The sequence below is a fragment of the Hoplias malabaricus genome, chromosome 8 (assembly GCF_029633855.1).
Source record: "Hoplias malabaricus isolate fHopMal1 chromosome 8, fHopMal1.hap1, whole genome shotgun sequence".
In the NCBI taxonomy this organism is placed as follows: Eukaryota; Metazoa; Chordata; class Actinopteri; order Characiformes; family Erythrinidae; genus Hoplias; species Hoplias malabaricus.
In genome coordinates, this window is record NC_089807.1 from 23,965,477 (window position 1) to 23,980,618 (window position 15,142).

General features: G+C 46.7%; 2 protein-coding genes across 2 annotated transcripts; both read left to right on the plus strand.

The window, feature by feature from the left end:
* Positions 1-300: 300 nt before the first annotated feature.
* On the plus strand, positions 301-2,488 carry LOC136706079 (uncharacterized). The gene is made up of 2 exons (XM_066679999.1): positions 301-492; positions 1,112-2,488. The coding sequence occupies exon 2, from the start codon at positions 1,334-1,336 to the stop codon at positions 2,435-2,437; it is 1,104 nt and encodes a 367-aa protein (XP_066536096.1). The 5' UTR covers positions 301-492; positions 1,112-1,333; the 3' UTR covers positions 2,438-2,488.
* A 1,830-nt stretch (positions 2,489-4,318) lies between these two features.
* Positions 4,319-6,202, plus strand: LOC136706078 (protein NYNRIN-like). The gene has a single exon (XM_066679998.1). The coding sequence runs from the start codon at positions 4,775-4,777 to the stop codon at positions 6,185-6,187; it is 1,413 nt and encodes a 470-aa protein (XP_066536095.1). The 5' UTR covers positions 4,319-4,774; the 3' UTR covers positions 6,188-6,202.
* The last annotated feature ends 8,940 nt before the right edge of the window (positions 6,203-15,142 follow it).

Here is a 15,142-nt window from a genome sequence, read left to right on the forward strand (position 1 = left end):
GAACATTGCGTACTCACGACCAAGCTTACAAGGTTGCTAAAGCTGATAAGACAGGAGACAACCAAGCTTACAAGGTTGCTAAAGCTGATAAGACAGGAGAACAAGGCTACAGAACATTGAGCAAGCTCTGTTTCACTGTCCTTACGTCATCATCAGGAAAAGATAAAACTGTGTGTAACCTTCTCTCAGTGTGAGTGTGCCCGCTGGTTTCATCCAACAACGCACGCTCTCCCTTACTCTTAATAAAATCTTTTTGTTACTTGACACAAGAACTGCCTGTCTGATATTTTCAGGGTAAAACTTCCACCACAAACTTGGCGTCACGAACAGGATGACCACGTTGCCTCAGTGAGCGGAGGGAGAGGCTCTGAGGACGCTCTTCGCCTGGAGCAGGTGAACCACTACGGGACCTTGCAAAACCAAGGGAAGACCCTGTGGAGAGACCCGACCGCCGACCACTGAGCGCGTGCGTCATCTGAAGAACTAGAAGTGGTGAGTGACCCTACGCTGTTCTCACAGAGAAGTCACAAGACAGATTAGAGAATATCTAACAAAAGTGTATGCTCTGCTAAAGCCCCCTGTAGAAGGGGAAGGAAAATGGCAATCATACTGAGTTAGATCAGAGAATCTCGCTATTTTACGACGGTAGAATAGTTCATCCGCTCTAAGGTGGAAAACAGTAAGCAGGTCCGGACCTCCTTGTGATTTTCTCTTGGTTGTGGGAGCCGTGGAAGGGACCAATAAACAGGCTAGTAGAACTGTGTCAAGAGAACAAAATGGGTGGCCACCAGAGTAAGTATATTTATAGGGAGGGGGACTGGACATCAGCTTTGTGCCACGATATGAGAAAACATTACGGCAATGATGTGACCAAGTATATGCCCTACTGGACGCAGGTTTTCGGGTTTCCCCCTCATGGTTCAATGAGTATTAAATTACTGAGTATGTTAAGAAGTAGAATAAAAACAGGCCCAACGGGAAACTTAAAGAGTGATAAGAAATACTGTGAGGAACATAGAGAGGGAATGCTAACCACACTTACCTTTTGGGAAGAGGAAGCAGAGAAGCGGGAGAAAGACCGCACTCGAAATGTACTAATCAATTGCCTCAGTGTGTATCCAGGAAGGTGGACCCTGACCTCGACTCTGCCCCACCGCGACTTCCCGACCAGAACCCAGCGCCAGCCCCAGCACCGACACCAGCGCCAGCCCCAGCACCGACACCAGTGCCAGCGCCAGCCCCAGCATCGACACCAGCGCCAGCACCAGCCCCGACACCCCATGTCCAAGCACCTGACCGACCAGAGGGGCTGTATTCGGAAGCCAGAGCACTGATGGAGCGCACCACTGCTGACAACCAGACAAAGCAGCCGCCTCCCTACGCGTCCGCGGATTCAAGCACGGATACAGGAATGTACTCTCTGCCCCATACTAGGTCTGGATCACGTGTCCACACAGATGGAGATTTTTCACCAATAGGAAGAAAGACAGCGGAACCAGTGCTACATTGCCCAATGGTTGAAGTGGCTGGAGCAAGTGGACCCACACTGGTGGTCCGCTACTGGACAGAAACGGACATAAAAGATATCGCGCAAAGTCTGCCCAACCCCCTGAAGGTGGGAGGGTCGCGCGCAGTGGACGAACTGATACCCTTTGTGAATTCGTTTAAACCAACCCAAACGGAATTACGCCGCCTGTACCTCCTTGTTCTCGGATCACAGTTCTCAAAGTTCGACCGAGAGTGGGCAAACGGGGACCCAAAAATGGTCAACCCAAGCCTGGACCATGCGGACAATAATGACTATAGAAAGGTCATAACGGATTTACAAGGGAGACTCAAACAAGCTTTTCCTGCAATGGTCAATTCCTCCCGCATCGCCTCGTGTGTCCAGAAGGACGACGAAACAGTGTCAGATTACGTTGCTCGGCTCACCATGGTCCACACTGAAAGCTGTGGATTAGATAAACCAGTGACATTGGCGATCGGAACCACGGACCGCTCCACATGGGAGTCTTACCTGGTCCAAAGTCTCCTGCTGGGTCTGAAGCCTCAGATTCTCACATGCGTAAAGACCACTTGCGTGGGTTACTCAAAGCAGCCCCTGACGATTATCGAGGAGCATGCCAGACACCACGAAACACTACTCCGCGAGCAAGAAAACAAGAGGAACAAGAAAAAGGCGGACGTCCAAGAACAAGCCATGTTAACCATTGTGCAGCAGTTCCAAGCCCAGACCACACGCAGAGGACATGGGAGAGGCAGAGGAAGAGATCAGAAAAAGAAAGAACGCAACGCGCCTGGAGGACCTGACATGGAGCGACACAATCGATGCTACAACTGCGATAAGCCAGGACATTTAGCACGCGATTGCCCACAACCACCAAAGAATCCAAAATACCCAACCAGCTGGACACCAGCGGATGGCGAGGAGGAATGACGGGCGGAGGAGGGGAACGGGAACACCAGGGAACACACCGACGCATCAGACAGGGAAGTACAATCCCCTTATGTACTTTATCAAACGCAATTGACTAAGAACACTTTAGATTTGCCTATGGTAACCCTCATTGTAAAAAACAAGCCATTGAAATTTTTAGTAGATAGTGGGGCAGCTCACTCAGTTATTAAAGGGAATGAAATAAATGTGCCACTCACAAACAAATCAATAACGACCATTGGAGCTGGAGGGAGAATGACCAAAGAGCCAGTCTCTGGCCCGCTCCAATAAAGATTGGGAGATAGAAATTTTCAGCACAGTTTCCTGATTTCCATGTGTTGCCCAGTAAACTTACTAGCCAGAGATCTCATGTGTAAACTAAAGTGTAAGCTGGAAAGTACCCCGACGGGATTGTTGGTGGACTTTGCAGAAGAACACCCTGATTTTCAGGGCGTGAGGTACGGACTGGGAGAGCCTCTGTATGTATATGAATGGGAGTTGAAGAGCGGGCATGGAAATCTAGGAGCGATGCTATTAAACGAAGCTAAAGACTTAAATATGGGGACAGCAATGCAGTGGATGCAGCCTGATCAGCTGCATGTCACAGCCACAATAAGTGAAGGGCCAGATAAAGAATTCGAACTAAAGTTCTTTAAGGAAGTGCAGAACGAAGTTATTAGGACTAACACAGTGTACGTGGGCGATACCCTCGCAGGCGCAACAGTCACCCTAAACAGGGACCAAATTGAGCTGTTTGAAGTGTACGACTCCATTCCTCATGTGTCGCTGGGAAAGGCTCCGCATAAGGAATGGAAGGACGTGGGTACATGGTTAAACACAGTAGTGTTGAAGGTTACAGACTGGCGTCCTGTGGAGGGACCACTGCCCATCATGCACAGCCGTTGCACAAATATATATAAAATAGTCACACCTTACCTGTTCCATGCGCACAGAGTGGTCACATTGGCAGCAAATGATACACTGTCCATGGTAACAGAGGTAGTTTTGCCAACAGACATAGCAGATATCCCAGATACCCTCTGGGCAAAAGGTAAAAATGATGTGGGCCTCATTAGGAATTGTGAACCCGTTGTGATAACCCCAAAGAGCACATACAGACCCAAACAGAACCAGTACCCCTTACGGAAGGAGGCACTGGAAGGTATTAGGCCAGTACTCGAGGCACTAAAAGAGGCAGGAGTAATTATCCCATGCCCATCTTCCCCAGTCAGAACACCTATCTTCCCAGTTAAGAAACCAGGGGGAGATAACTGGCGTTTTGTTCAAGATTTGCAGGCTGTAAATGCTGCAGTTCACGCTAGAGCCCCAGAGGTACCCAACCCACACACCATCTTATCATCCATCCCGCCTGATACACAGTGGTACACAGTTGTGGACTTAGCAAACGCTTTTTTTAGCGTTCCAGTGCATCCTGATAGCCAATTCTGGTTTGCTTTCCAATTTGAGGGTAAACCCTACACCTTCACCAGGCTATGTCAGGGATATTGTGAGTCCCCTACCATTTACAACGGAGCGTTGAAACAAAGCTTAGATGGTTTAGTTCTTCCTGAGGGCGTTTCCCTCCTACAGTACGTGAATGACCTGCTTATAGCTGCCCCCACGAGAGAACTTTGTGTTGTAGCATCTCATGACCTCCTGCTGCACTTGGCTAAGGAGAGGCACAAAGCGTCTCTTAAAAAACTGCAATATTGCAAACAGGAAGTAACTTTTCTGGGCCACATCCTGACTGGTACCACCCATACACTGTCAGCAGAACGAGCGGCAGCGATTGCAGCCATACCTAAACCGCAAACCAAAAAACAAATGCTTTCATTTTTAGGAACTACATCTTACTGTAGAGCGTTTATACCATCTTATGCTCAGGCTGAGGGCCCATTGCGAAACTTAATACCCACTAAGGGAACTAGCTCTTCCAGACTGGTCTGGACTGCAGAGGCAGAAAAGGCATTCACTAACCTTAAACAAACACTGCAAACTTTTCCAGTTCTAGGAGTCCCCGACCCAGACAAACCCTACCACCAGATGGTGGATGAAAAAGAGGGCTATATGACTTCTGTCCTGTGCCAACAGCACGGACCACACAAACGCCCGGTTGCCTATTTTTCTGCAAAATTGGATGCAGTTGCACAGGGACTGCCAGCTTGCCTCTGAGCAGTGGCAGCTGCGGAAAAAGCAGTCTTAGCATCACGGGACATTGTTGCTTACTCTCCACTTACACTCCTAGTACCACATGCAGTTCACAGAATATTGCAGGACCAGAAGGTCTCACACTTGTCGGCGCAGCGATGGCTGAGGTATCACAATACATTGCTAGACATGCCAAACATCACAGTAAAACGCTGCACCTCCCTAAATCCAGCAACCCTGCTCCCTACGGCCGAGGACGGGGAACCACATGACTGTGTGGCAGTACTGACTGAAACATGCACACCCAGACTAGACCTGAAAGACGAACCTCTCACTAACCCTGATCTTGTTTTGTTTGTAGATGGATCAGCTTCCAGAGACCGACACGGCGTGAATAAGGTTGGATGTGCGGTTGTGACTGCTTCAGAGGTCTTAGTGGCTAAACCCTTGCCATCTACATATTCGGCCCAAGCCGCCGAACTGGTAGCCCTAATCGAGGCATGTAAACTCGCAGAAGGTAAGTCAGCGACGGTTTTCACGGATTCCAGATATGCTTGGGGCGTGGCCTCAGATTTTGCTGCAATCTGGAAACACCGTAAATTCCTGACTAGCAATGGTACACACATTAAACATCACCAGTTAGTGGCCGAACTCCTGGAGTCTATCCTACTACCCAAAGAATTAGCTATAGTTAAGTGTGCGGCTCACCAAAAGGGAACTGATTACATCACCAAGGGTAATGCAAAGGCAGACCTTGCTGCGAAAGCAGCAGCACTCAAACCCCACATCCAAGCCTCCACTATTCCTGTGACTAACCTTACCGTATCTCTTGCAGATATCCAGTCTTCAGCCACGGCAGCTGAAATAAGGAGGTGGAAACAAGACAAGTGTTCACTGACCCCACAAGGTTGGATGAATGCGCCAACAAACAAACCCTGCCTACCCAAAGCATACACGAGAGGCCTGATTAAGATTGTACATGGGCGTAGCCACATGTCCAAAGGGGGGATAGTGGACACTTTGAGAAAGCAGTGGTACGCTCCAGGCCTCACGAACTTAACCCAAAAATTTTGTTCTCAGTGTCTGATATGCGCACAACACTCTGCGAAAGCAGCACATGCACAAACTTCCACAGCGGGCCACCCGCCCGCAACAGAACCATTCCAGCACTGGCAAATTGATTTTGTAGAACTGACTCAGGCAGAGGGAAAGAAATACATGTTGGTTTGCGTATGTATGTTCAGCAAGTGGACGGAAGCTTTTCCCACAGGTAAACAGGACGCACAAGCTGTTACGAAAATGTTGTTGAGAGAAATAATCCCCAGGTGGGGTCTTCCAACCCGCATCTCGAGCGATAACGGCACCCCATTCGTACAACGAGGTCTGATTGATCTGACCAAGCACCTAGGTATAGACATGAGAAAACATTGCAGCTACCACCCTGCCAGTGCAGGGGCGGTGGAACGAATGAATGGCACATTAAAGAATGGATTAGCCAAAATGCACCAGGATACAGAGTTATCCTGGGTCAAATGCTTACCATTAGTGTTGTGGCAGATGAGAACCAGACCTCAACCAAAAACAGGCCTCAAAGTGAGATAGTGTTTGGAAGACCTCCCAATATTGGGGTGGGACCACCCCTACAGGACCAAGTCCTACTGTCCGACACTTTGGTAGCTTACTGCTCAAAACTCTACACAATCTTGTCTGATATCTATCCACAGGTAAAAGCTGTCCTGACGAGCCCAGCTGACCAGTTCTTGCACGACTTCAAACCAGGCGATTGGGTGCTGATTAAGGATCTACACTGTAAAAAATGTGACCCATTAGTTACTTTAAAAAATTATGGCAACAAAGTGACACGTAATATTAATGAGTAGATTCTAATTTTCCAACTTTTAAGTAACATTCATTGAATAAATTAACTAAATTTAAGCAAGATTATGTAAATGTTAATAAAATGCACATTTAAAATGTGTTGGATTTAGTAATAACATGCCTAAATATGAATTAATATAGCTCAAAAATATTGAGTAAATACAACTTAATTTCACAAGGACTATTTATCTGAGAAAACTTAATTAATATTTACTAAATATCTTGCAAGTATTGATTTACATTTACTAAATATCTGGCAAAAATTGAGTAGCCTGTACTAGGTTTCTGGAGAAAGTTTGTTTCTATTTACTAATTATAGTAACTTTACATCTATTCAATAATATCACGTGTCACTTTGTTGCCATATTTTTTTTATGTTAAATCTACTTAATATGTCCTTTTTGTGCCATGTCCGAGTCGACAGGTCAATGTGCATAAGAATAATACCAGGTAAACATTTATTCATCTCTTGAAACATTTATTCATACAAAAATTGAAAATTGATACAGCTACATCAAGGATCACAGGCATATGATGCAAGGTAAAAGCTTGTTGGTGCACTTAAATCTCAACAATGTTTTGAGACTGCACTCATCTTATACCAGATCAGTTTAATTAGGATTCAGCAGGCACCTGCAAATAGATGAATATTAGTTTTAAATTCATAAGCAAGTGTAATGTTTTAGTGTTGGTCTTTTCTATTCATCTATCTGCAGGTGCATCCTGAGTCCTAATTAGATTGACTGGGTATAATTGTTAACAAAATATGATATCTTGTATTTCAAATTCATTAGGTACATAAAATATAAACAGACATAACCTTGCTGTACAGTCAAATCATTTAAACCAGACTGCAGACAGTGAGCAAACACGGGTCATAAAATTCTATAGAAACGATTTGAATTAGAATTTTTCATGCTTTTAATAAGTACTAACTATATTGTTTATAGTAGTGCCCTAAAGTCACGCTCGAATTTAGTTTTACGATTCAGATTCACAGCAAAAAATAAACTACGAACCATATCAGCTACAGCGTGTTTTCGAACACTACAAAATGTCCGAAACACAAATTAGTGAAATTAAACAGTGAATATAACACCGTTTCTGACACAGAAATAACACAGCAGTAAAAGTGTCAGAGTGATCTGAATGGTCTACTTTAACAGAAACCATCGGGTATATGGCGCGAAAAGAGAAAATGCTGTTGGGAAATAGATTTAAAAAAAAAACTTAGCAGAAAACCAAAGAGATTAAAAATAAAAACAAATAGGTGTTCCTACACAATATTATGAAAACATGCATTCTGATATACTGAGTATGGAATGCTAACATAATACGTAAAATGTTAAATGTTTAGTAAACAGACGAATCATTGGCACTAATTTCTGAACTCTGTATTCAAACGCAGCTCTGTGTATGAAGTGAGAGTGAGAGTGCGCTAGTGCTGCAATGACCGTTTGAAAGTGTACTCTGACAGAGACTGAGCGTCCTGTCATGGCTTCATTATACCGTCAACAGACACATGAAACAACATGCAAACTACAGAAAGCACAACACCAGCTTCTTAAAACTGTAATTCAGGATTGTAATCACAAAAACACTTAGTTTTTTAATCAAACGTTGTTCCTCACCATCAGCTAATTCTCCAGTCTGTGCTCGAAACCGGTCTTTACGAAGCACAGGTGTTTGTAAATAAACCGCCTCAGTTACCTGCTAGGCCTCTCTCTCCCTGCTCATAGCAGAGGCATCTGGTGTTGTTTTAGACAGAGAAAAGAACTCCAAACGTTGATATCAACAAACAGAAATGAGGATTACTCTATTCCTGCTCCATGGTTTTGCGGTTTCGGATCTCTTAAGGTGGAAATGCCTCCAAACTCCGGAGACGGCTAACTGCGTTAGCGACAGTGCTACAAACTAAACACCTCGAGTTACAAATGAGTGTCTCTGGTAATTCAATCAGTGAATTAAAAACTTACAGACAAGTTAAACTTCATCCACATACAAACAACTGTCGTCGTCCCCCCCTCCTTAAAAACACACCAATCCACCTTAAACAATCCAGAGCTTAGAACTGCGTGTCCCCACATTTAAGAGCGCCTCAAACAAAATACACAGATTTAGATAAAAATTGTTCTTTTGCTGTTAATAATTTAAAAGCTGTTCACTTTGGGAAGTCCGAGGACGTTCAGAACCCAACAATGCTGGTGTCCACGAGTTTCAAAATGTGTTGGGCGGAAGTGTACGATGATTAAAATTAAAGACCTCCCAATGAGTAAAATCCATTACATTTTCTGGATCTTTGGTGTTACTCATAGAATATGAATAAATTCTATTCAACATATCCCAGCTAATTTTATTTAGCCAAAACTGTGTAAATTGCAATTAATAATTTGTTCAAATTTGTTGAATTTAGCTCAATTTTATTTCAAACTACAAGAAGTCTTTTTATTAAGTGCAAGTTACTATTAGTTTTTAACTAAATATTAATTTACCCAGTCCCACTTTTTACAGTGTAAGAAGACAACACTGGAAAGACGCCAGGTGGAGAGGACCGTACCAAGTGCTCCTGACTACACACACTGCAGTTAAAACAGAAGGAAGAGGCACCTGGGTGCACCACACTCACTGTAAACGAGCTCCAGCACGGACCTGCACGGATTAGGGAGTTAACTGCCGCTATGGGCAGGCCCTTTCTGTGCTCGGGTCTGTCAAGAGCGGGCGTGCTTGGAATAATCCTCTCCTGCCTCCTCGCTTCTGTGGCCGCCTCTGGAGATGCAACCTCGCACGAGTACCAAGCGAACCAGTAGTGGCAACTAGTACAATACACTGCACACACTCGCAATGTATCAGGATGCTATGCATGTTCCCATATGCCAACTAGCATAAGCGGATCACATCTCTACCCATACAATCTGACCGCACCCTTGACAAACTGTTTGCTAGGACTAGCAACCCACCCAGGGCGACTAACCACGTATGCCAAAGCAAATTTCTCCAAACCTTTGAACATATCCTGGTCTGGCACACCACTGGCCAAACAAAATTGTTCCATGTTGCATGATCTACTGGCCTGGCCATAATCACGTCGTACCATATCCCTACCGCAGACAGTATCCCTATCTGGTGTACAGTTAAAGACATTCCCCATATGCTTCGTTAATAATGGCTCTACCAGCCTTGGAAGCTTCCCGGCGTCCCTGTGTAATAACACCTATACTTTCTGCCCCTATCTACGCGCCTCAGCATGTTTGTCATGCCTGAGCAATCTTAACTGCTCTGGCAGTCGCACCATGCGACGCGCCAAATGCTCCCATAACCAGACGTATAAGCAGTGAATCCCAGGTACTAACCAAACCGCGCAGTGTTCAGCCATAGTCCCAGGTTGGAAGGGTAGTAGAGTATTGGCAGATTGGTATTTTATATGTGTATATAAAGCCTACACACATATACCACCAAATTGGGGAGGGTTATGCACCATAGTGTATCTCAGTGATCACACTTTCTTCATTAAGGAAAAGCATGACCACCCGACAAGCATGTTACACAGTAGGACCAAGAGAGACCTACCTGACACAAACACACATAAGTGGGGAAGTAAGACCTGGATTACAGCTGACACCAAAGTCCCATGGGACCATCGCATCTGGGGAGGGGGAGCGAAGGTTTGGCAACAAGTTTTTCCGTGGGTAGGCCTAGGCGAGGTGCGAGATCATGTAGAAATAAATCGATACGCCCTTCTTCGACTTATCAATGCTACTGCGACAATGGGAGAAGGGACAAAGACAGAACTGGCCGCTCTGCGTGATATGGTTCTCCAGCATCGCCTGACGTTAGACTTACTCACTGCAGCCCAAGTGGGCGTGTGCAAAATAATCGGTACTACTTGCTGCACATACATCCCGGATGAAGGACAAGACCATGGCAAGATTGCGGAAGCCCTAAGAAACCTAACTGCACTACAGACATATGTAGAAGACGCCACTCGGGGCACCGAACCAACTGGGTGGCTCGAACAGTTGACTGCCATGTGGGGGCCATGGGGCCACTGGCTGCTGACCGTGGTCCTGCCCATGCTGATAGGGCTTTTCTTCATCATACTGTTAATCCCATGTATGCTTTCCCATTGTTCCTCTCTCCTCCTCCGCTCTTTCTCTCTCCAGCAGAATCAGCTGACTTACATCGCAACACTGCCCCTCCCGGACGAGGATGCCTTGGAGTTGGGAGACCTGTTAGATGGACCACCTGTTTCTGTTTAATAAAACACTCGCTTATGTTCACATGTGCATAGTGAATTTGTAGAAATACGCTTACTCATATACAATGCAGCGCACGCGATTGCCTAGTAAAATTCAGCGACAAGCTGACTTAGGACGCTTACACCATATTATCATAGCCATGTCTAGTGGGACTGTTTTAAGGTAAATTTTGATAATATCATAGGGGGGATTGTAATGACAAACTCATTCATGATTGATACTGAGCAAAATGTACCTTGGCGTTTGACGTGAAGAAGTGACCAGCATGTGCTCACATTCATCAGATTAAACTGACAGTTGCACCTTGCAACACGAACATCGCGTACTCACAACCAAGCTTACAAGGTTGCTAAAGCTGATAAGACAGGAGACAACCAAGCTTACAAGGTTGCTAAAGCTGATAAGACAGGAGAACAAGGCTACAGAACATTGAGCAAGCTCTGTTTCACTGTCCTTACGTCATCATCAGGAAAAGATAAAACTGTGTGTAACCTTCTCTCAGTGTGAGTGTGCCCGCTGGTTTCATCCAACAACGCACGCTCTCCCTTACTCTTAATAAAATCTTTTTGTTACTTGACACAAGAACTGCCTGTCTGATATTTTCAGGGTAAAACTTCCACCACAAACGTGTTGGTGGAAAACTGCTTTCCCCTCCTGAGTCGCCTGATGGTTTGCCAGAAACTTCTCGGAGCCGACCGAAAGTCGTTTTCCATGTTCTCACCAAACTCCTCCCACACCTGAGTTTTTGCCTCTGCGACAGTCGAAGCCGCAAGCTGCTTGGCTCCTCGGTACCTGTTGGCTGCCTCCGGAGTCCCCTGAGCCAACCAGGCTTGATAGGACTCTTTCTTCAGCTTGACAGCCCCCCTCACCCGGGGTGTACACCACCGAGTGCAGGGATTGCCACCCCGACAGGCACCGACAACCTTGCAGCCACAGCTCCGTTCAGCCGCCTCAACAATGGAGGCCCGGAACATGGCCCACTCGGACTCAATGTCACCAGCCTCCCCCGGGATGCAGTTGAAGCTCTGCCTGATGTGGGAGTTGAAGATCTTTCTGACAGGTTCCTCTGCCAAACGTTCCCAGCAAACCCTCACACGTTTGGGCCTGCCAGGTCTGTCCGGTATCCTCCCCTGCCATCTGATCCAACTCACCACAAGGTGGGGATCAGTTGACAGCTCAGCGCCTCTCTTCACCTGAGTGTCCAGGACATATGGCCGCAGGTCAGATGATACGACTATAAAGTCGATCATCGAAATGCGGCCTAGGGTGTCCTGATGCCAGGTGTACTTGTGGACACCCTTATGCTCGAACATGGTGTTCGTAATGGACAAACTGTGACGGGCACAAAAATCCAATAACTGAACACCACTCAGGTTCAGATCAGCGGGGCCGTTCCTCCCAATCACGCCCCTCCAAGTCTCACTGTCATTACCCACGTGAGCGTTGAAGTCCCACCGGAAGAATAATGGAATCACCAAAATGAGTGTTCTCCAGCACCCCCTCTAGGGTCTCCAAGAAGGCATGGTACTCTGAACTGCTGTTCGGTGCATAAGCACCCCAACCCGAAGGCATAGGGAAATTACCCTCTCGTCCACTGGGGTAAACCCTAACGTACAGGCACTTAGCCGGGGGGCTATGAGTAAGCCCACTCCTGCCTTACGCCTCTCACCCTGGGCAACTCCAGAGTGAAAGAGCATTCAGCCCGTCTCAAGGAGATTGGTTCCAGAGCCCATACTGTGTGTCGAGATGAGCCCAACTATATCTAGCCGGTACCTCCGAACCACGCGCACCAGCTCAGGCTCTTTTCCCACCAGAGAGGTTACGTTCCATGTTCCAAAAGCCAATTTCAGTAACCGAGGATCAGAACGCCAGGGCCCCCGACCCCGACCGCCACCCGATCCACAATGCACCAGACCCAGATTAATACCTCTCCCACAGGTGGTGGGGCCATGGGAGAGTGGACCCATGTAACTCCTTCGGGCTAAGCCCGGCCGGACCCCATGAGTGAAAGTCCGGCCACCAGGCGCTTGCCAAGGAGCCCCTCCCCCAGGCCTGGCTCCAGGGTGAGGCCCCAGTAACCCTACTCCAGGCAAGGGAGCCTGTGTCCACGATCTTGTCTTTTTCATCCTTGTCTTTATGGATCACTCTTTGTCTGGCCCATCACCTAGGACCAATTTGCCTTGGGAGACCTTACCAGGGGCTATTGCCCCCGACAACATAGCTCCTAGGCTCACGCAGGCACGCAAACCCCTCCACCACGTTAAGGTGGTGATCCAAGGAATGGAAAGTGTCGCACCTAATTCCCTCAAAAATTGTCCAAGCTTGTCTGCTTTTCCACCCACCTCCCTGAACTTGGATTTGAGTTCAGAACTGCCCTGCAGGTCAGTTAACTCCATTTAAAGCAAGGGGTCAGCATATTAAAAAAGTGTCTGTGTGTCTTGAAGTCTGCAAACCTGTGACCAAATTCTTCCTGCAGCATATAAGACACGTCAGGATGCTCCTGGGATCTATGCTCTACAAAAAAGTACGTACTCCCACTTCTCCTGATATTGTCTGTGCTTACTGCTAACCTTTCTCTTCACAGCAGGTTTTGAGAAAGACATGACTGGGGCTGGGTGACAAAAAAAAAATATTTCCACAGGGTGACAAGACATGTTTTCACCCCACTCATTGACACCCGAATCACTTTTCAAGTGAAAACCATTGCTAATTCGCATTGCAGTCATGAGCCTGAGCAATGTTAGCCAACAAGTAAAAAAATAAAAATAAATAATTAAAATACAAATCGCCCAGGACAACGACTCGCATGGTCCGCACTAACACTAAAATTTGATTTCAAGTAGTGGGCCACAAAATATCGTTTTGCTGGCTGCAATTGCCCCGCAGGCCACAAGTTTAAGACTCCAGTTATAGATCGTCTAGAAGTCAGCTTGGATGATGCGCTCAGCCGAGCACACTACCCTCTGTAGGGTCCATCTATCCTGTTGGCTGCTGTTTCCAAACCAGGTTGTGATGTTCCCCGTTAGAATCCTCTCGTTGGTGAATGGTTAGAAGTTCTCCAGGACCTTGGAGGGCAGTCTGAAGTCCCTTAGGCATCAGAGGTGCAAGAGATGCTGATGGGCCTACTTTGCCAAGGTTGTTGATGCATGACCATGACAGGTTCTGAGAGATGTGTACTTAAAGGTACCTGGAGCTGTCCACTCTTTCCACTGCAGCACAGCTGATCCTCACAGAGTGGTAACTCCTCGTCTGTTTCTTATTGTAGTCCACTATCAGCTCATTAGTCTTGCTGACGTTAAGTTTGAGATTATTATCCTGGCACCAGGTCTCCAGGCATGTAATCTCCAGGTAGGCCCTCTCTTCATTGTTGGAAATCAGGCCTATTACAACAGTATTGTCAGCAAACTTGATGATGGATGAGGTGTTGGAAGTGGCCACACAGTTGATATTCTGGCAACCCGTTTGGCTGTTTCTGTACCCGTTTGGAAGCTGTTTTGATCGCTCGGGTTTTCCTGTTTACTCGTTTCCATTGTTATTTCTATATTTATATCTGTTTTTATAACCTACTAACCATCCATAGATCTATCTTTTAGACTGTCTCCGCAGGAATATTCATTACAGAGGCACTAAAACTGCCACCGGACCCTGGAGTAACGTTCTTGGTGTAAGTTACTAAAATTCACTAAAAGCGGTAAGTACCTGCAATTCCATGGCTACTACTGGCTGTTTTGCCTGCTCAGAGTGTGGCATGTTTAGTTTAACGCCCTTTTCCACCTCTAGCGATAAATATAGTGGTTGTATTTGTAGTAAGTGTCAGCTAGTTAGCTCTCTGGTGGATAAAGTGGACCAGCTAGAAGTGCGCATCCGGAGCTTATTATTGTTGAGGGATAAACAGCGAGATTCAGTGTTAGCAACTCCGGGTGCCTTAGGGAGAGTTAGCACCCCCACGACTCCGGCGTTAGAGCCCTCACAGCGGGGTGAATGGGTGACGTCTCGGCGTCATAGCCGGAAAGCTAAGGCTGATGCTAACGCTGAGGCCAAAGCTAGCCCACCGGGACACCACGCTCCTCCGATTCGCGTGTCAAACAGGTTTGCCCTGCTCAGCGAAGCACCCGCTGAGGAGCCTGTTAAGAGTGCTCTGGTTATAGGAGACTCTATTGTTCGGCACGTGAAATTAGCTACTCCTTTAGGGGCGCCGGCAGTAACAGTTAGCTGTTTATCGGGAGCCAGAGCACCGGATATTAGTGGCAACCTTAGACTGTTAGCTAATAGGAGATATTCGAGGGTAGTCATTCATGTAGGGGCCAATGATATTCGTCTGCGGCAGTCTGAGGTAACTAAGGGTAATATTAGAGAGGTGATTAAACTGGCCCAGACGATGTCCGATGCCGTAATCTGCTCTGGCCCCATACCAATGCGGCGT

What these genes read in the sequence shown, in the direction of transcription:
- LOC136706079 (XM_066679999.1), top strand. Translation starts at nt 1,334, where the DNA reads ATGGAGCGCACCACTGCTGACAACCAGACAAAGCAGCCGCCTCCCTAC.
- LOC136706078 (XM_066679998.1), top strand. Translation starts at nt 4,775, where the DNA reads ATGCCAAACATCACAGTAAAACGCTGCACCTCCCTAAATCCAGCAACC.